The 20505-nt window shown below is 39.0% G+C and overlaps 1 protein-coding gene across 7 annotated transcripts in view; it reads right to left on the bottom strand.

Moving 5' to 3' along the window:
• KANSL1 (KAT8 regulatory NSL complex subunit 1) overlaps positions 1-20505 on the bottom strand; it is a 171065-nt gene that overhangs the window by 105890 nt on the left and 44670 nt on the right. For 5 of the 7 annotated variants that reach the window (XM_027081314.1, XM_027081320.1, XM_027081319.1 and 2 more), the window contains one exon: positions 18124-19498. In XM_027081314.1, the coding sequence (XP_026937115.1) occupies positions 18124-19415 (1292 nt within the window). In that variant the 5' untranslated portion in view covers positions 19416-19498. Of the gene's footprint in view, positions 1-18123; positions 19499-19863; positions 19960-20505 lie in introns of those variants that run through there. The other 2 variants (XM_027081315.1, XM_027081316.1) reach the window with 2 other exon arrangements.

The following is a 20505-nucleotide window of genomic DNA, read 5'->3' as shown; positions in this document are numbered from 1 at the left end:
AGCACTAGTAAGTCAGACAGCCTAAAGCTCTCTAAACCTTCACACACTGTGCAAGGCTGAATGCAATGAATAATTGAGGTAAAAACTTGATGAAGTATTATGAATCTAGTAAAAATAATCATGACTACTTATTTATATACAGAATTTTATATCTAAATTGAAAACATATACTTTTCAAATACCCATAAAAGGTTTAACAACTGACCATGTAATTGGTCACAAAGACATAGCTCGAATTCCAAAAATCAGAAAGCACACAGGCCACATTCTTTAACACAATGCAACAAAACTAAAAATCAAAAAAATTTTAAAGCATAGGAAAAAATAGAAAAAAAAAGACTGGAAAACTGAACACATCTTTCTAAATAATTGTGCTGAAGACAAACTAAACTTGCTCTCCTCTTTTAGAAAAGAATAATAAAGATATGACACACCAAACTCTTAGAATTTGGCCAAAGAACTAACTCAGAGAAAATGCTAGATACTTAAATGCTTATTTAAGAAAATAAGGCAGATTGAAAATAAATGACCTAAAACTTAAACTTTTTAAAAACTCCAAAGTAAGAAGTGAATACAAAAACAAAAGCAATGAAATAAAAATTGTAAACAAAAGACAAATTCAATCAATATAACCAAGTTGTTTTTAAAAAGAGCTAACTGATAAAGCAGAAAACTTTGTATCCAAGAAAGAAAAAAAGTACATTCAACAACAGAGTAAAGCAATACAAATAATAAATCTATGGGGAAATTTTTAAGAGCACTTTGCAGGGAAAATGTATAACTAAAATTTGGTCTTGAAGGAAGAGATTAAAAACCTTAAACCAGGGCTTCCCTGGTGGCGCAGTGATTGAGAGTCTGCCTGCCGATGCAAGGGACACGGGTTCGTGCCCCAGTCCAGGAAGATCCCACATGCTGCGGAGCGGCTAGGCCCGTGAGCCATGGCCACTGAGCCTGCGCGTCGGGAGCCTGTGCTCCGCAACGGGAGAGGCCACAACAGTGAGAGGCCCGCGTACCACAAAAAAAAAAAAAAAAAAAAAACCCTTAAACCAACAACCACAGAATGAGTTTAAAATATAAGCAAAGACCTATGCCTAAAAGTATAGCGGCAACTAGTTCCAAGATAAAATTTAACAGTCAAGTTCTATCAAAAACATCCGTGAGGGGACTTCGCTGGTGGCGCAGTGGTTAAGAATCCGCCTGCCAATGCAGAGAACACAGGTTTGATCCCTGGTCCGGGAAGGTCCCACATGCCGTGAAGCAACTAATCCCGTGTACCACAACTACTGAAGCCTGCACGCCACAACTACTGAAGCCCACACACCTAGAGCCCGTGTTCCCCAACAAGAGAAGCCACCGCAATAAGAAGCCCACGCGCCGCAAGGAAGAGTAGCCCCCACTCGCCGCAACTAGAGAAAGCCCGCACGCAGCAACAAAGACCCAACGCAACCAAAAAACAAAAAAACAAACCATCAGTGAGTGAACAGATAATCCTTGTGAAAGGATTTGACAGCCAGTCAAAAAGTAAACTACTGGCCATTCCAAGTTACAAACATGGAGGAGGGAAAGCAGCCCCCCTCTTCAAAAAACAAACCACAACACTTAACAACTCCCATTTGATATATGCTAAAAGAATAATCCAGGTCATCCAGATAGTCAATAACTGATAATAGTTAGTCTAAAAACTCCCCACTGGAATGTACACTCCAGAGACAGCAGAGATTTTTGTCTATTTTGCTCACTGCTCTATCTCCAGTGCTTTGAAGAGCCCCTGGCAAATAACAGGCACACAATAAACATTTGCTGAATTAATTTAAGGGTCAATCAACATCAGGAAATCATTTAAAGGCTCTAAAAGAGAAAAATATATATATATGTATACATATATGTAAATATAGATATATAAAATTACCGCCACAGATACTGAAAAGGCATTGACAGTATTTAATACTCAGTTGTAACAAAAATCCTTACTGTGTTAGAAATTAAAAGAACTGTGTCTGACCTAACAAAAGACAATCATCACAAACCCATAGCACAAATCACACTCAATGGCTAAACATAACTTCTCAGGACCCAGACAAAAAGTCCCCATACCTCTGGTACTATTCAACCATGTACTGGAGGGTTCCAGTTTATGCAACTGGACAAGAAAAAGAAACCCAAAGTCTAACAATTGAAAAGGAGAAAACAAAAATGTCACCATCTATCTACTAAGTGACTATCTACCTGGTAAAATCAAATCGAAATAATTGAAAGAACTGCTAAGAACAGTAAAATTCAGTCAGGCAGCCAAACAAAAATATTAACATATAAAAAGTTTTCCCACATACCAGCAAGAAATAAGCTCATGTTTAATAGCATTAAAATCTGTAAAATACATAGAAATAAACACAACAGAAAATATGCAAGGCTTATAGAAAGAAAAGTTTTACTCTAGACATAAAGGACCTCAATAGAGAAAAATATCACAATTTTGGAAGACATAATGTTGTCAAGATGTCATATCTCCAAATTAATGTACAGTCACAAAGCAATCCCAATCCAAATCCCAACATGATTTAAAGGAAGCTGACAAACTGAGGTAAAATCCATATGGAAGAAGATAATGAGCACGAATAGTGCCCTCACAAACATATATCTATTTGTGCAGTTACTCCATCTGATATTTAAAGCTATGGCAAACAGCATATATTATAGATAGTATGCAGAACAACACTGTTATCAGGTAAAGCTTTAATAATTCAAACAGTGTGATACTGATGTAGGAATTGACACTGGCTCAGTGAAACAGAAGACAACACGTTAACAGATATTTATATGAATTTAGTTTACAATCAAAGCAGCACTTCTAAAAGAATGGTCTACTGAATATACTGGTTAGGGAAGACTGTTTATCCATGGATGGAGGTGGGGGGGGTGGGGATAAAGTTCAAGTCTTACCTCAAACCATACACAAAAAAGAGCTGCAGAGACAACAGATTGGTGCTTGCCAGAGGTGGGTGGTAGGGGTTAGATAAAATGGATGAAGAGAGTCAAAAGGTACAAACTTCTACTTATAAAATAAGTAAGTTATGGTGGTGTAATGTACAGCACTGCCAACTACAGTTATTAATACTGTATTACATATTTGAAAGTTGCTAAGATAGCAAATCTTAAAAGTTCTCATCACAAGAAAAAAAAATTCTGTAACCATTAATGGTGATAGATGTTAACCAGACTTACTGTGATCATTTCACAATACCTACAAATATTGAATCATTATGTTGTGCACCTGAAACTAATATAATGTATGTCAATCATACCTCAACTAAAAATTTTTTAATAAAAGAACTTTAAGAGATAAACATAAAAGCTAGACAAAGTCACTCCTCTTAGGGAAGCTCCTCTCCAACAAAAGGGCTTTCACTCCAAACAATTTCACTTCATTTCTTTCCCTCCCCAAACACTGACAATCTCTTCTTGCCTCTGCTAGCTACATCAATATTCTGCCAATTTTCAAGGATCAAAATCCAGTCACATCATCAAGTTTCCTAAAGTGTGTAATCAGTGAAATATGTTAGATTTGGAGTCAAGAGCTCTAGCAGAACCTTGACTCTTATCCTAATAACCTTTAGCACAGTCACTTGACCTCTCTGTCCCTAGGTTTCTCGTTTGTATATGACAAATTTGTACTTAGCTCCAAAGTGAGTTCTAAAATTCTCTATTTCATCAATGTTGCACCTGGACCTTTCTTATTCCACATACATCACCCCAGTTCAAAAGACTTATTTGCAGCTAGGCTACTTTCTTTTAAGTCTTGCCCTGCTCCAAACCATCCTACACCTCCGATCCATCCAGTCCACATCCACTCTCAAAGACTCCTTATGAGAGCACTTTAATTATGCCATTCCCACGTTAGTGATTCTCCACTATTCTTAGGATAAAATCAAAATGCACTATCCTGGCATTCAAAAACAATATGACCCCAACTTACTCTTCCAACCTCATCTTACGCCTTCTTGAACCTTTTATCTGTGGCATATAGCTCCCTTCCCTGTTACCCAACACAACATCCTCCATCTCAGGCTCCTCATCCTTGCACCTGACACATCCTATTTCTCTTGGAAACCTAAGTGCCATCCTTGATCCAAACTAAAGTTCCATCTCTTCTCAGGTCTTCAGATCACCTTACTTATTATTAGCCCAGAGCAATCACGCTTTCCTCCTAAATTTCAGCATTTAATGCCAGTACCATGTATCTAGTACTCAGCAAACATTGCCTAATTCTAATGCTTCTTTTTCTACTTGAGGGGGGGGGCGGGCCATATGCGTAATCAGTCACATAAATTATTCCTTGAAAGCAGGAACCACGTTCTCGATTCTACTTAATTGTTTTCATCATTCCTTATTTTACTATCAGAGAAGTGTTTCCTTGCCCTTTGGGGGCAACGTTTATCTTGATGATACACAATCCTGAAAGGTTAGTCTCCAAATAATTAAGAGTTACCTTGAAATTTTTTATATTTATTCTTTGCTCAGAGAATTCTGGATCTCCTTTTCTGGAATTGCCATAGGGACACTTTTCACTACCCTCAATGATGACACATCTTAGTTTCTACTCCGATGATCAACTCTGGTTAAATCCTCTGATCACTGCTGAAGGACTCTATTAAAGGAATATAAACTGTAGCTCTTTGAAGGCTGGCCTACTAGGAAACACCCGAAGACAATGCTGTTCTTTACCTTTCCGTAAGTCTGCCAGGCAATCTTACTGTTCATGGATGAAATTAAGGAAATTTATCTCATCTGGGAATACCATCACACTATTTAGAGGACACCATGGAATTATAAATAATCTAATATTGCTTTAGACATTAGTGGAAATAATAACCTCCTGCATCTAATAAAACGTGAAACCAAGTATATACATATCATGTCAACATCTTGAAAGCACACTTGGAAATATCAAAGTCACCTCACACTTTTCAACTCTTGGGTCTGAGCCCTACTTATTATCGAGTTATCACTAAGAGCAAATTAATAGAGTTCTCATTTGGGAGGACAATCAGTGCACCAAACTTCCTGCAAATACAAAGTTAGCCTTTCCACTTAAACTTCCAAGTCAGATTATTTCTGTGAATGCTTGAATGTATTTGCATAAAAGATCAATTTTGAATAAAGCTGGGCAGAAGCAAAATGAGTCTTAAGCAAGCCTCACTGTTTTCATCTTACAAAGAGAAGACTGACCTGTCTTCCAGCCTTATGAATAAATATCTTGCAAAATTCACTAGGCATAGGGTGTGCTCAAAGAATACTTGCTGGAAAAATATGCTGGGGAACTGCCAGTTTAAAAAGAAAAACATTTTCACCCAGTTGGAATTCTAGAGAAACAGGGGTTACAGCGACTCAGATGAAAACCCTCAAGATATGAAGAAAAAATTTTTTAGAAAAATCCCAGATCTTTTCATTTTCTGAGTAAAAGTCTATGAAAGGCAACTAAATGAATCAATGAAGGATTCAACTATTTTAACTTTACGCATCTAAAGACCAATAACTGAAATTCTGCCTTTGATATGTGGCAGTGTGAAAAGGCAACAAGTCTCTTTACTTGTTCTATATAAACTGATTTTACAATCTGTAATAGTTTTTGATCAATTGTTTCTGGGAAAGAAACAGGAACAAGAGAACTCTGTATTGTTTTGTTTATTTTAGGGGCAGGGGAGAGACAGATGTTTTTCATTAGGGATATTTATTTTCAAAGTGTAACACTCCAAAAACAGCTTTATTAAGCGAAAAGGATACCTTTCTGGTAAAGGCCTTTGTCTTTACTCTCACTATACCCCATCCTCAGGGTCCACACTTTGTAAACTTAACCTTCAGATTTCTTCATTGCCACAAGTAGAACACAATAAAAAAAATAAAAAGTTACACACAGGCACACACACCAGGTTACCCCGTGACAGAAACAAGTGCGCAGACTGCTGCGGCTCCACCATTAACTCCCTGATGGGACCCAGTCTGGGGACTCCCTGAGGTAATGCAGGCAGTGTGAGCTACACAGAGGGTTGCCTGGACGGTCAACATAATCAGCAAAACAGGGTAGTATGGCTCACAGTGACAAAGGCCTTTCCCATCCCAGCCTGGGTCTCATCATTACAAAACAACAAGAAATATTTTTCAAAAAGGTATAATCGAGATTTTATAAGTGAGGAACTTAAGCCTAGGAAGATTAAAAGACTAAACTAAAATGAACAATTCTCAATAGTAGTCCAAAATTCTTTCTACTATATTGTTCCCTCTTTAGTACTAATCCTACACATGCTAAGAAAAATGATAACTTCTAGTTCATCCTTCAGGTTTTCTGGTGATTATCAAATAAGAAATCAAACGTTAATGATAAACCTTATACTCAGACACTGAAGTGACAAAAATTTGTATAATTGGGTTGAAAACCAATCAGGATATTCTTCAATTGCTATTTCATGCCTTTCAAGTTCTTATAGTAATCAGATTTACCAGAGTTTTTTTTTTTAATTAATTTTTATCGGAGTATAGTTGCTTTACAACCAGAGATTCCTTGAGGAAAATAATAAACGCTAAGTACATGCTAACAGTTCAAGCATCAGCTATAAGCACAGGGAAGACTAAAGGAGAAAGAACATAAAATACTTTCATATCTTAAAAAATTTCTTTTTTCCAGCAACTGGGGAAATAAAGAGGATTTTTCCATGCAAGTTGAAATATAAATCATCCTTTTAGAATACCAAAAATGTTTATTTGCTGGGAAAAAAATTATGAAATAAGCACCTCCTTAGATTTATTATAGTAGAGGGAAACTATTTAACCTTCCCATCATCCCTCACGGTCAATGCCATGCCATCAGTGTACTGGGCCGACAGAGAGGCATCTGAAGAGCTATGCACCTTCAGGTTTGCTCCATTTCTCCAAACAGAATCTTCTTTCTGCTCCTGCCAAATCAGTTCCAGGAGAAAAACAGTAGAGAGAGCAGTAAGGAAGACCTAGCCTTCTTCTTCTCCATGATCTCAAGCAAATTATTTAACATATCTATAGTCTTGGGTCTCAACTATAAAATGAAGATATCACCTTCATCATATGAATGTTTTAAAGATTTACCAAATGCAAACCACCTAACATACAGAAGGTGTGATCAATACTTATTAATTCCCCTGTCTCCTTCTTTTTATTTTTATTTTTTTGGCAGCACCACGAGGCTTTCAGGATCTTAGTTCCCCGACCAGGGAATGAACCCGGGCCACTGCGGTGAAAGCACTGAGTCCTAACCACTGGACCGAGTCTCAACTACTGGTCCACCAGGGAATTCCCTCTTTCTTTTTTAAAATAATCACCCCCAGCACTTCCTAGATGTTAACATCTACCTTAACAAAATGCCCCACCCAATCCATCCAACTCCTGTTCCACAAAAGAAATGAGTAACGGTATTGTAAGTTAAGAATATATTTGGGGGCTTCCCTGGGGGCGCAGTGGTTAAGAATCCGCCTGCCAATGCAGGGAACACGGGTTCGAGCCCTGGTCCACATGCCGCAGAGCAACTAAGCCCATGCGCCACAACTATTGAGCCTGCACTCTAGAGCCCGTGAGCCACAACTACTGAGCCCGCGCGCCTAGAGCCCATGCTCTGCAACAAGAGAATCCACCACAATAAGAAGCCTGCACACTGCAACGAAGAGTAGCTCCCACTCACCGCAACCAGAGAAAGCCCGCGCGCAGCAACAAATAATAAATAATTTTTTAAAAAAGAATATACTTGGTATACCTTTCCTCAAAAGATACTATCAGGGCTTCCCTGGTGGCGCAGTGGTTGAGAGTCTGCCTGCCGATGCAGGGGACGTGGGTTCATGCCCCGGTCCGGGAGGATCCCACGTGCCGCTGAGCAGCTGGGCCCGTGGGCCGTGGCCGCTGGGCCTGCACGTCCGGAGCCTGTGCTCCGCAGCAGGAGAGGCCACAACAGTGAGAGGCCCGCGTACCGCAAAAAAAAAAAAAAAAGATACTATCAAATTCCTTAATACCCCTTACATTTCTTTTTTTTTTTTTTTTTTTTTTTTTTTTTGTGGTGGTACGCGGGCCTCTCACTGTGTGGCCTCTCCCGTTGCAGAGCACAGGCTCCGGACGTGCAGGCTCAGTGGCCATGGCTCACGGGCCCAGCCGCTCCGCGGCATGTGGGATCTTCCCGGACCAGGGCACGAACCCATGTACCCTGCATCGGCAGGCAGACTCTCAACCACTGAGCCACCAGGGAAGCCCCCCACTTACATTTCTTAACCATAAAGTGCCATATTTTTACATGATGTTTGGTAAATCTCTTCTCATCAACCAAATCCAAAGGACAGTTTGATTCTATTTCCACTAAAATAGGTAGTGTTTATGCCCAAGCTGTGGGTAAACAGCCTTGATTAATACAGTCGGCCCTCTTTTTTTTCAGTTTATTTATTTTTATAATAATAATTTTATTATTATTTTTTCCCCTTCACTGGCAGGTGGATTCTTAACCACTGCGCCACCAGGCAAGTCCCTGGCCCTCTTTAACTGTAGGTTTCCCATCTGAAGTTGGCTGAATCTGCAGATATGGAGGGCTAACTGTACTCACTGTACTAGGCCATTTTATATAAGGGACCTGAGCCTCCTCGGGATTTTTGTATCTGCAGGGCTCCTGGAATCAATCCCCTGAGAGTATTGAGGGACGACTGTATCCTGATTTCTTATTAGCTATGTGACATTAAACAAGTAACTTAAACTTTTCAATCCTCAGTCTGAGTCTGTAAAACTAAGATAATATCTACCTCGTTGTATTGTGAGGACTAAATAAATTAATGCATGTAAAGCACTTTTAACACATTACCTACCTCCAAATATTCCACAAATGTAGGTTATTACTTTTTTTCCTCTATCAGTATGTCTCAAACTATTTCATCTGATTAGGCAAAGTTGATTTAAAATGTTTCCTAGCTCAACCAAATCAATTCAGTCAAAACCTTCTTGGGGCCCACGTTTCAGACTAATTTAATCCCAACAGCCCTTAGCTCTGTCTCCTTCAGTTTCTATCTTACCAGGATGCATCTCTCAAGTACCACAAGAACAAACAGGAAACAGGGATTAAGGATGAACAAGAAAATGGTCACACACATAAATGGTATCATTCAGTTCCCTGGCTCATGCCCTTTATTCTATTAGGCAGAAGAAGTAAAACATCTTTTAAGAAAATGACTTTTTTTTATGTGGACCATTTTTAAAGTCTTTATTGAATCTGTTAGAATATTGCTTCTGTTTTATGCTTTCGTTTTTTGTCTGCAAGGCATGTGGGATCTTAGCTACCCGACCAGGGATCAAACCCACACCCCTGCATTGGAAGGCGAAGTCTTAACCTCTGGACTGCCAGGGAAGTCCCAGAAAATGATTTAAAATGGAATTTAACCCCTCTTCCTGGTTGCCATTCCTCAATGTCCACTCCCCACTGCCCCCCCACACACAATATTCTCCACATATCCTCTTACTGAGTTCTGAATATAATCTATATGGTTGCTACAATGTTACTAAATAGGTTGCCAGAGCAACGAACAACATTTACAATTTAACAACAATTTTTCAGTATATTCTGTTTGAGGAAGACTCTTCAGATACTTTTATTACTAGATTTAAACTAATTTCAAAGCAATCTGGCTTACCACTTTGGTGCAAAACCTTTCTTCATAATTATACAATTATGAAGTCAAACAGATGGGGGGACTTCCCTGGCGGTCCAGTGGTTAAGGTTCCGCATTCTCAATGCAGGGGGGTGCGGGTTCGATCCTTGGTTGGGGAACTAAGATCCCACATGTCGCACGACGCAGCCAAGAAAAATAAAACTAAATTCAAATAGGTTAAAGTTGCCACAAAGCCTTAATTAATGAGAATCAAAATTAGTAGGATTTACTCTTTATATTTATTATATACTGAGCCCCTTGGTTCAAACAGATAGCATAATTTTCCCAGATACACAATGGAAAACAGGAAAAGAACAACGAACTTGTAGTTATGAAAGGAGATGCCTTAGGCACGAATTTCTGCCTACCTTGCAAAATACAGATGTCCCTGGGTATTCGAGGGGGACTGGTTCCAGACTCCCCTCCCCCCAATACCAAAATGCAGATGCTCAAGTCTGCAGATATAAAATAGGGTATTTGCATATAACCTATGCACATCATTCTGTATACTTTAAATCATCTCTAGATTACTTAAAATACTTTACAATGTGAATGCTAAATACATAGTTGCCAGTGAACTGAAATTCAAGTTCTGAATTCAAGTTTTGCTTTTTGGAAGTTTCTGGAATCCTCCCCCCCCAAAATATTTCTGATCTGCAGTTGGTTGAATCCACCAATGTGGAACCTGCAGATCCAGAGGGCTGACTATAATCTAATCCATGTTGGTCTTTGCTCAAGGAGAGAGCAGAGAAACTAAAGTACTATTCATTTGAAATACAATGTGACTCCAAGCTTTTCCTAGTAAAACAGTTTATTTTATCTTGCTGATGGAATCTAATAGGGTGCTCTGCAAATGACACTGAAACTTCTGGGTATGCCCAACAGCCAAAAATGTTTAAATGAAAATTAGTAAATATGGACCACATTCAGTAACATCCCCCATTGGCTCCTTCTTCATCCCAACAGATCCATCCAATCTAGTTACTCCTGTCAAAAATCTGAGAATTACCCATAATTCCTCTTCCCTCTCTCTCAACATCCCACTCATCGCATCCGATCAATCACAAGTCCTAGTCACCCTACCTCCAAAATACCCAGTTCCCTCACTCTTCCCTCCAAAGGCCAAGTCCCCACTCTCTTACATAGCTTACCACAGCAGCCTAAATGGTTTCCCAAAGTCTAAATCCACTCTACGCTTCATACAATAAGAGGGGTCTTTAAAAAATCCAATGATATATAAACTCTGTCAATGGTTTCACGATACAATTTTAAACTGGAGATGACCTACAAGCCCACCTACGTGACATAGCCTCTAGCAACCTCTCTGGCCTCATTTCTCACTACTCTCCTTACACTTTGCACTGTTCTTGAAAGCATCCAGCACCTCCCATTCCCAAGGCCTTAGCACATGCCGTTTCCTCTGTAACACACCTCCTCTCTTTTTCACCAACTCCTTCTCATCATTCAGGTCTCAACTTACATGTGACTTCTTCAAGATACTTGCTAGGACATCCCCACCCATCTTAATTAGATGTTCCTAATATGCACCCCCTTAGCACTCCGAACTTCGTTTCTGTGGCACCCACACCACTATAAATATATCATTAACTATATGATTACTTGCTCAAATAATCTCTCTTTCTCACCTATACTGCCCACGAGGGCAGGGCAGGGACTGTGTCTCTCTTATTCACCACTATCTACCCTTAGCACCTCAGCACAGAGTAGGCATTCAATACATCTAATAAGCGAATTAATTAATTCCAAAGTCTCCAATGTAAGGTTCTGAGGCCTCTCTGTGGAGGTCAACTCCTTCTCTGTTTACACAGGATTACTTGGAAGTCCATTTCCTGATTTTTAACAGTTGCTGGAACTTACAAGTAATACAGAAACCTTCATTTTTGAGACACTGGTAAAGAACTTGAACCCTCATATAAGGGTTATTTTGCAAGGTGTGTTCTTATAGTCACCCAAGCTTGAAACTTCAACCATCTATGATGATCCCTCCCTATTTTTCCCATACCGCCTTTGTTATTAATCCCATTAAATCTATTTCTGCACCACCTCTGGAATTTCCTCTTTTCCTTTTTACACTACATTTATTACACTTACCTATATTACTAGATCTCTAAAGTATTTCCACTCTAGCCACTAAAGCCCCATGCCTTTTAGTCTCTGTCCTCTGTCTTTGCTGTGCCTTTTTCCTGTACTGACCTACCTCATCAGGCCACAATCAAGACAACCTTCTACCAAAATCCTAGCCATCCTTCAAGACTCATTTCTAATATCCTTTCTTTCCAATTCCATCAACCAGCTGTGATCTCTTCCTATTTCATTTGCATCACCCAACATTTACCATATATTACTATATGCCAGGCACTGTTCTAAGTAGTCATCTTTACCTACCATGTCTCCAATACACATCAAAACTATAAACTTTTTGTGGATAGAAACTCAGTTTATTTACCTATGGCATCTCTCACGTCTTACACACTCACTCATAGGTACTTATATATGACCACTTTAAAAGTGTACAGCTGACCCTTGAACAACATGGGTTTAAACTGTGCACATCCATTTAGACACAGATTTCTTTCAACATTTAATACGATCTGTGGTTGGTTGAATTCATGGATACAGAGGGCCGTGGATGTTCAACTGCAGAGACGGTGGGCACCCCTAACCCCATTGTTGTTCAAGGGTCAACTGTACTTCACTCAAATTTTTTTTTTTTTTTTGCGGTACACGGGCCTCTCACTGCTGTGGCCTCTCCCGCCGCAGAGCACAGGCTCCAGACGCGCAGGCCCAGCGGCCACAGCTCACAGGCCCAGCCGCTCCGCGGCACGTGGGATCCTCCCGGACCGGGGCAAGTACCCGTGTCCCCTGCATCAGCAGGCGGACTCCCAACCACTGCGGCACCAGGGAAGCCCCTTCACTCAATTTTAAAGAATGAAAACACCAATCCCAAGGCAACAGAAAATATTTGGAGCAACTAGATCTGCAGCAAACGGGTAACCCCCAAATTCCTGCTGCCTAACTTCCTTCCTTCAGAATCATACAAGAAGCACCAAGAATAATTCTCACTACCTACATAACTTCTCAGAAAAAAGGCGGGGGGTGGGGGGTGGGGGGGAGAAGACGGAGAAAATACAGAAGCTCCTATTTCTGCCACTGGATGTCAATATGCAGGCTAGCAGAAAAAGAAAAAAAAAAAACATAATCAAAGATGATTAGATTAAATTAGAACAAGATGTCTGACAAGTGAAAGTCTACTCAGCTCTGAAGTAACTTCTCTAAGAACATGATGGAATTATTCCCACATATGTATCACACCCAGTGAGATCCACAATAATCATTTTAATGGATTATGGGGCGGAAAGGGGACCTAAGGTAGTAAAAGAATCAAAGCTCTAAGTCACAAGTCAAGAAAGTCATTTTGTTTCGAGGTACACCAGTGACTTACAGGGAACTTTGCCTCAGACTCCCCAAATGCAAAAAAATGGTGCTGAGAATAGCTCCATCAATGTTAAAGACAGAGCTGTCACAATTCAAAGTAGTTTAAGCCCTAGAGATCAATTTCCTCATTTATATTAGAAAAAGTGGTAACATGATTAGCCCTATAGCTAGTCTGTAGCAAAGAAGGGTTAGATGTTAGGTTTCCAGCTAATAGACCTCTCACTCCATCATTCTGTGAAAGGACAAGGAATAGGAAAATAAGGACAAATCAAGTAGACTGCCACCTTTGGCAACATCATCTGTGAACACTTAATAAATTCAAGTATGAGCTATAACACAAAACATTCCACAGTAACTAAAAAGCAAAATCAACAAACACACTAGTCATTCATTATACCCTTAAGTCTTCATGAACAACTCCAAAAGGGTGAAATTCCCCAGAAACATATAAAAAGTCACCGCAATCAAGACAATCAAAATTCAAATAACTTCTTTAGTGTCATTAAACTGAGCATCTAGTTTATTTTTACTCAACCCTGATCTGGAACAGACTTCAGGAGGCTATCAGACAAATAAAACATAGGTTAGAATAAATTTAAAAAAATAAAAACATGAAAATAAAACAAGAACAGGGAGAACAAAACGAAGCCAAGAATGAGGCTTAAAAAACAAGTACAACAGTAAGTCCTACAAATTTGGCTCTAAACTTCCAAAAAGCCAACAGGAAAATGGAGACCTAGTGAACAACACAAATTATAACAGCCAGGTAATAAAAACAGACTTAAAAGCTTAGGAAAAAATACAATTATTCTTGGTTGCATATCTTTGCCCTGAAGTCCTTATAAAGAAGGCATTGTGTAACATAAAGATGTATTTTACATATAAAATAACATATATTTCTGTAGTCACTAACAAAATGTTTTATGGAATTATTTTTATTCTAACCTTCAAGATAAGCCTATGGTAACAGTTTACAGAGTTTTTTGGTTTTTGGCTTTTTGTTTTTAAGGGAAAAGAGGTCTACAAACTATCCAGGTACTCAGAATACTGATGATCTAAGAATACATTTAAGAGAATAGCTGGAAAAGAATTTTTTCTTTACAGGTACTTACTATAAAAGTTTACAAGCACAAGAGTAAGAAAATGAAAACTAAATTCAGCAAAACTAGGTATAGGTCCAGGAATTCCTAACTAAATAGCAGAACGAAACTCTTAGAAATGAGAAGGAGGAATACAAAGAAAAACTAAAGTGAAGAAGAGAGTGTGGGCGCACAAGCACACACTCAACAGTTCTTGTTATAAACACGAGATAACTGTCAATAAATGCTTCTATTCATACTTCTACAATTAAGAATTAAACACTGAGGTATTTATTGAAACATACAGCTTCCTTTCTAGTCCCTCGATCAAGAAGATGACGTTTTTAAAAAGAATGGTATAGCACAGGGAACTCTACTCAATGCTCTCTGGTGACCTAAATGAGAAGGAAATCCAAAAGAGGGGATACATCTATACGTAAAGCTGATTCACTTTGCTGTACAGTATAAACTAACACAATATTGTAAAGTAACTACACTCCAATCACAAAAAAAAGCCAAAAAAAAAAGAGAATGAAATGCCATTTGCAGCAACATGGATGGACCTAGAGATTATCATACTAAGCTAAGTAAATCAGAAAAAGACAAATACCATATGATACCACTTACATGTGGAATCTAAAACATGACCCAAATGAACTTATTTATGAAACAGAAACAGACTCACAGGCATAGAAAACAAACTTATGATTACCAAAGGGAAAAGGGGGTGGGGGAGGGATAAATTAGGAGTTTGCAATTAGCAGATACAAACTACTATATATAAAATAGATAAACAAGATCCTACTGTATAGCACAGTGAACTATATTCAATACCCTGTAATACACCATACGGAAAAATATATGAAAAAGAATATACGTAGATATATGTATAACTGAATCACTTTGGTGTTAACCAGAAATTAACAAAACATTGTAAATCAAAGTATTTATACTTCAAATAAAAAAAAAAATTTTTAAGATGATGTTTAAATTCCTGCTCATTCCACAGTGATGTTACTAAACAACGATATAGGTCAAACTCAATGTAGTGCAGATTTTCCAAAGTAGTAGTTACATGTACCAAGACAGGAAGACATACAAATATAACATTTTTGGATAATTTTCCAAAAAGAACTTAAAATAAAAAGGTATAACAGTTTTAAATTAAACATAAAATCAGTTAACCAAAAAAAAAAAAACAAGGAAAAGGAAAGAACTTCTCTAAACATGTCTCATCCAGCAATATTAGAATTTACTAACTGTAAAATGATAAACACAAAATTCTCAACAACATATAAAACCAATCATTCTGCTACTGCTAGCATGTGCCTAGGATTTACAATGAATCATTGATTTTCCTCTTGGAACATAGGAAATAAGGAAAAACACACATGAATTCTTGGTGAAAGCTTGTAATTTTCAGAGAACCATCCACTTGTAATTTAAGCAACATCATTTAAAAACAATTCATTTCAACAGTCTTCTCTACTAAATATTTTCATTATGGCTGCTCAGACTAAATCTACTGACTTTATCTCTGACAGTACTTCAGCAAAGGAGTGAAATACTAGACAGGCTACTGTAAGAGGTAAAAAGTTGAAATTCACCAGCTGGGTCAAGCTCCTGAAGAGTTAACTAACTTCTTATTCCAGGACTCAAGAATTATAAATCTGGTTATAAGATTTGGGAGGGAGTATTAAATCACAAAGAAAAGGCTTCTCAGCATCCAGAGAACCTCCCGGTTTTTTTTCTTTTTTAATCAAAGCAATGCGTCCACTCTCACTGGCCAATTGCTGAAAATCTTTAAAATACTCAGAAGGTCAACAAACACCTGGCTAAATACTAGCCTTAGGAGTCAATTGGGTAACCTTGCTTAACAAGAACTTAAAAGTATTTACACTTTACTGGTGGTTTTGTCAATAAGTTCATATATATCATAATATGCAAAAGGTACATTTATTTGACAGTACTTTTAGTGTCCAAATTGTCCTTACTTTAATATGATCTGAAGATGGAAACTCAACTTTTTAAAGCATTATTTAGTTGATTTCATTGTAAGAGGATTAAACTGATCCCAAAAAGTTTCCTAAAATGATCCCTCAGTTGTCCTTATAATTCACACCCTATCAATCAACAAACCATTATGTGAGAAGAAGTGAAACGAAGTGAAATGGACTAAGAGGTCTTTTCAAATCACTAGACTTACCCCATGAAATAAAAAAAGTTCTCTCTTAGGTATTTTGATTTCACCGGGTTGGAACAGTTACCCACAACATTACCAAAACTCAGAAATGTTTCCAATACAATGTATCCTGAAAAGATTACGCTTATAGAGTCTAGGTGTTTTTCTTCATCAAATACACAAAATAAGTACAGGAAACTTAAAATGTTTCAACTACAGTATGTTACACAAAATTACTTTTAAACACAAAATATTCAACTGTTAACCAAGATTTCTTAAAACAGTGGTTTACGCAGCAAAGTCAGTGGGGATAATGCCACAAATACTGGCAAGCTGATTTAAGCTACTAATCCATTTAAGGAACGGTAACTATGTTACAGCAGTAGCAAGGCTCTGAAATTTATTTGCTTTAGACCTGAATATAGAAATGGACTCTTGAGCACAGTAAACTAACAAATGGTAATGGAACTTGGTCTATGAGGAAAAAATACAGCAAAATTATCCAGATTTTTTCACTCAAAATAGAAACAAAAAACAAAATTTCATACTCGGATACAGTGTTATCCATGTGAATAACATACACAAAACTGAAAAAAAAAAAAAGGAAATTTACTTATGCTTAAAAGCATAGCTGTCTCAACGAATTCTCCAGTGAAAACCTTAGTCACCTTTTTATTTCAGGCAAGGGAAAGCCAATTATTCCAACATATCCACCTATTTCAGCCTTCTCTAGTAATCCAACCTTTACAACATCCCTACCCAAAAAGGAAATGAAAGAGGATCTACTAGTCAACTCCCCTGCCCTTGTTTTCCAACTACTCTGTTTACTCTCTCATAAGTCTCGATAAATGTACATTGATCTATCTTTAAGGAGATATATTTTACTTCCTTATCTGTCAGGAGCAGAATGCAGGGTCAGGAGGGAAGAACAAGAGTAAAGCACCTCTGGCTCAACCAGGTCCATCTAAAGTGCCACACAAAGCTTATGAATAATTTTCCTCAAACCAACAGATTTTGAAAATCCAGTACAAATTTATCCCAAATATGTCAATACATTTTACTTAACTGAGAGAAAATAAAATCCAAATCTGATAAAGATGGTTTCTTTTAGGGAGAGAATGAGGTTGTGAAAGCAGACTGTGCTTGGAGGCAACCTATAAAATATTCTGAAGCATTTTCTGATTATTAGTCCTTAAAACATACGGAAATCTCAAGTGTTAAAATTAAAGACTGGGTACATTCTCTGCTGAAAGCTCAATTAGAAGCAACTATAAATTCCAGCAAACTTAACTAGGTCAACTAAACTTTTGGCCCCACTTACTAGAAACAACAAAATGTGAAGTCAAGCCTTATAAACTTACAAAAATACCCTACATATAGTTTCAAAAGAAACCTAATTATTCACTCTGAAAGGATGGGTACACTTTTACAAATTGGAAGTCTTCCAGTTTTTTCTTAGTAAGATTTCAATGGGAAATTAACAGCTTTTACCCTACAGCAACACAAACGCTGTACCAAATATACCTTCCATTTCTTCACTAGCAGGTATACATGCATCCACCTACCTAAAATTAGGAAAAAGACAAACGAAAGAAATCTAGGCACCTATATACAAAGAAGCCCATTCTTCCCATGATGGGAATTCACCAACTCTTTCTCTCTTGTCCAAACATTTCCCAAGAATGACATTATGCATGATTCTACTCACAGGGGTAAGTGGCGCTGCTCAGGATCAGCTCTGGTCAGTTCTTCTTCTTCAATATCAGACTCTCCCCCTGAACTACTGTCAGTGACGTCTGAATCAAATGCTCGTTCACTGCACCTCAAGTTAGCTATACCACTGGCTGTAAATCTGTCCAATTCTTCTGAAATCGAATCACTTTTCAGGAAGTTGCTAAGTCCCTCTGAAGTGGCGGTCTCACTGGCAGCTTTTCTCAATGCAGCTTCAGCCTTTCGAGTTAGCATCAACTGGCTCCGGGGCTTCAAGGATTCCAAGTTTGGCAGTTTGCTCAAGGTTTTCTCTAAAAATCCACCCAGCTGATGCTGTATATGCCTCTCCACCTGCTTGGCTTGCACAACCTGTAAGCGTTTCTGTAACCTGCGGGCACGGCTCTCAATATCAGCCTGCCGCCGTAGTAAAGCTGTTATCCTTGTGTCGGAATCTAAAGCACTGAAAAGAATGGAAGACAGGGGAGACTTTTTACCCTCTAATTTGACACCCCCCAAGTTAGAACTGGAGTCTGTGTCAGGTGATAACCTACTGCTTCCTTGAAGTGCGGGCGGCTGTTCCATGGAATTTACAGAAGATTTGTTTGCAGTGCTATTATTGCTAAATATCGTTGTGTGTTCTACATCAAGGCTTCTATGTGGAAGAGTGCAATTGGTCATACCCCCTTTCAAGTCCCCAGATTCAGATGCCACCACTTCACCCCCCTGAAGAGACGATGACGTGAGAGCTCGTTTTCCCCCATTAAGGGGACTGGAATTGTCGTGATCAGAATGTGTTGAACTTTTAGTCAATTTCTTCGCCAACCCATTTACAGGTGCTTGTGGCAGAGCTGTCTGACCACTTGTATTCATGGTTCTAAGATTTTCTAAGGAAAACTCCAAAACTGGCTGTCTCCCCAACAGCTCAGCTCGGAGTTCATAGGACTGAGATAAGAGAGGATGAGATTTAAGTACTGTCTGCTTGCTGAAGACACCTTGCAATTTCAACGATTCCTTTGAGGGAACAGATGTTACATCGGAGCAAAGATAAGATGCCACCAGTGGTTGCAGCTTTCCCAAGTCTTCCTTGTTAGGATTATTTCGGAAGTCTAGACTGGGGTCCTCTGCAGCAATGGCTTTTCTTTTGGTTCCGTTGGCAGCAATAAGGATGTTGGCGTTGCCGTTATTTTCGGCACTGCCAGGGGACAAAGTGGAGGATGGGGGAGCCAGTTTGAACCGGATATGGTGTGCTTCAGCTGCTGCGTCAGTGAGAGCGGGCGCCATCGCAGCCATTCAGCACAGAGAGACAGGAAGTCCAGCCTCTCCCGGTGCCGAGGCCAGCTCCACAGCCCCTTACCGCCTCCCCAGAGAACAGACTAGAAGAGAAAGAAGAAAAGGAAGTTAGAAATACAAGCACGTTAGAAAACAACACACATGTTTTTAATACAAACATTACTTGAGGCTGTTAACCAAACTCTGCCTCCAGAAGAAAAACACTCAAACCAAAAGGGGAGATGTGTTGGGGCAGGGCCACAATCCCTGCACAAGAGAAAGAATTCCATCCTTTTTTGTCACTTGTTACCATAAATTGAAAGTAGCCACAGACTGTTAAAGTTAAATCATCTGCATCTAAAAAATATCTTTAAAACTTCTTGAAATTAGTGAATTTAAAGCAAATGTATCAAACTAAGCACCCAGTAATTAAACAGAAAAGAATTAGTAAGGAACTCCTCATCCCTACCAAAGTTTCTATGCCAATTGTCACAGGTCTGTACATTTTTCTGGCCAAAGGATCCAATGTTCGTCAGCTTCCCACTTCTCTGCAGGACAGATTATACTAAAAGCTTAATTGTATCACACCTGTGTTACCAGTTCACTTCATCAATTTTCTTTTCTTTTGCTGTCCTCAGTATGGCCCACCTCTCAAATTAACTGCCCAACTGATGTGTCTCTTTCCTCTACCCGAAAGCTTCTTGAAATAATAGTTATAGGGCTTCCCTGGTGGCGCAGTGGTTGAGAGTCCGCCTGCCGATGCAGGGGACATGGGTTCGTGCCCCGGTCCAGGAGGATCCCACATGCCGCGGGGCAGCTGGGCCCGTGAGCCATGGCCGCTGAGCCTGCGCGTCGGGAGCCTGTGCTCCGCAACGGGAGAGGCCACAACAGTGAGAGGCCCGCGTACCACAAAAAAAAAAAAAGTTATAAATAGCTGCCTCTGCACTTCTCACTCTTCTATAATCTGGCTTCTACCCCTACTGCTCTGGCAAAGGTCACCAGTAATCTCATCATCAAATCCAATGCTCAAGCCTCAGTCCGCATTCTATCTGACTTCTCTGAAGCCTTAGGTAGTGCTGACCACCCCACTCTTCTTGAAATTCTCCTTTCC

The sequence above is a fragment of the Aethalodelphis obliquidens genome, unplaced genomic scaffold, assembly GCF_003676395.1.
Source record: "Aethalodelphis obliquidens isolate GAN/ISIS:26980383/991018 unplaced genomic scaffold, ASM367639v1 scaffold44, whole genome shotgun sequence".
Lineage (NCBI taxonomy): Eukaryota > Metazoa > Chordata > Mammalia > Artiodactyla > Delphinidae > Aethalodelphis > Aethalodelphis obliquidens.
This window is presented reverse-complemented; position numbering and strand designations above follow the sequence as displayed.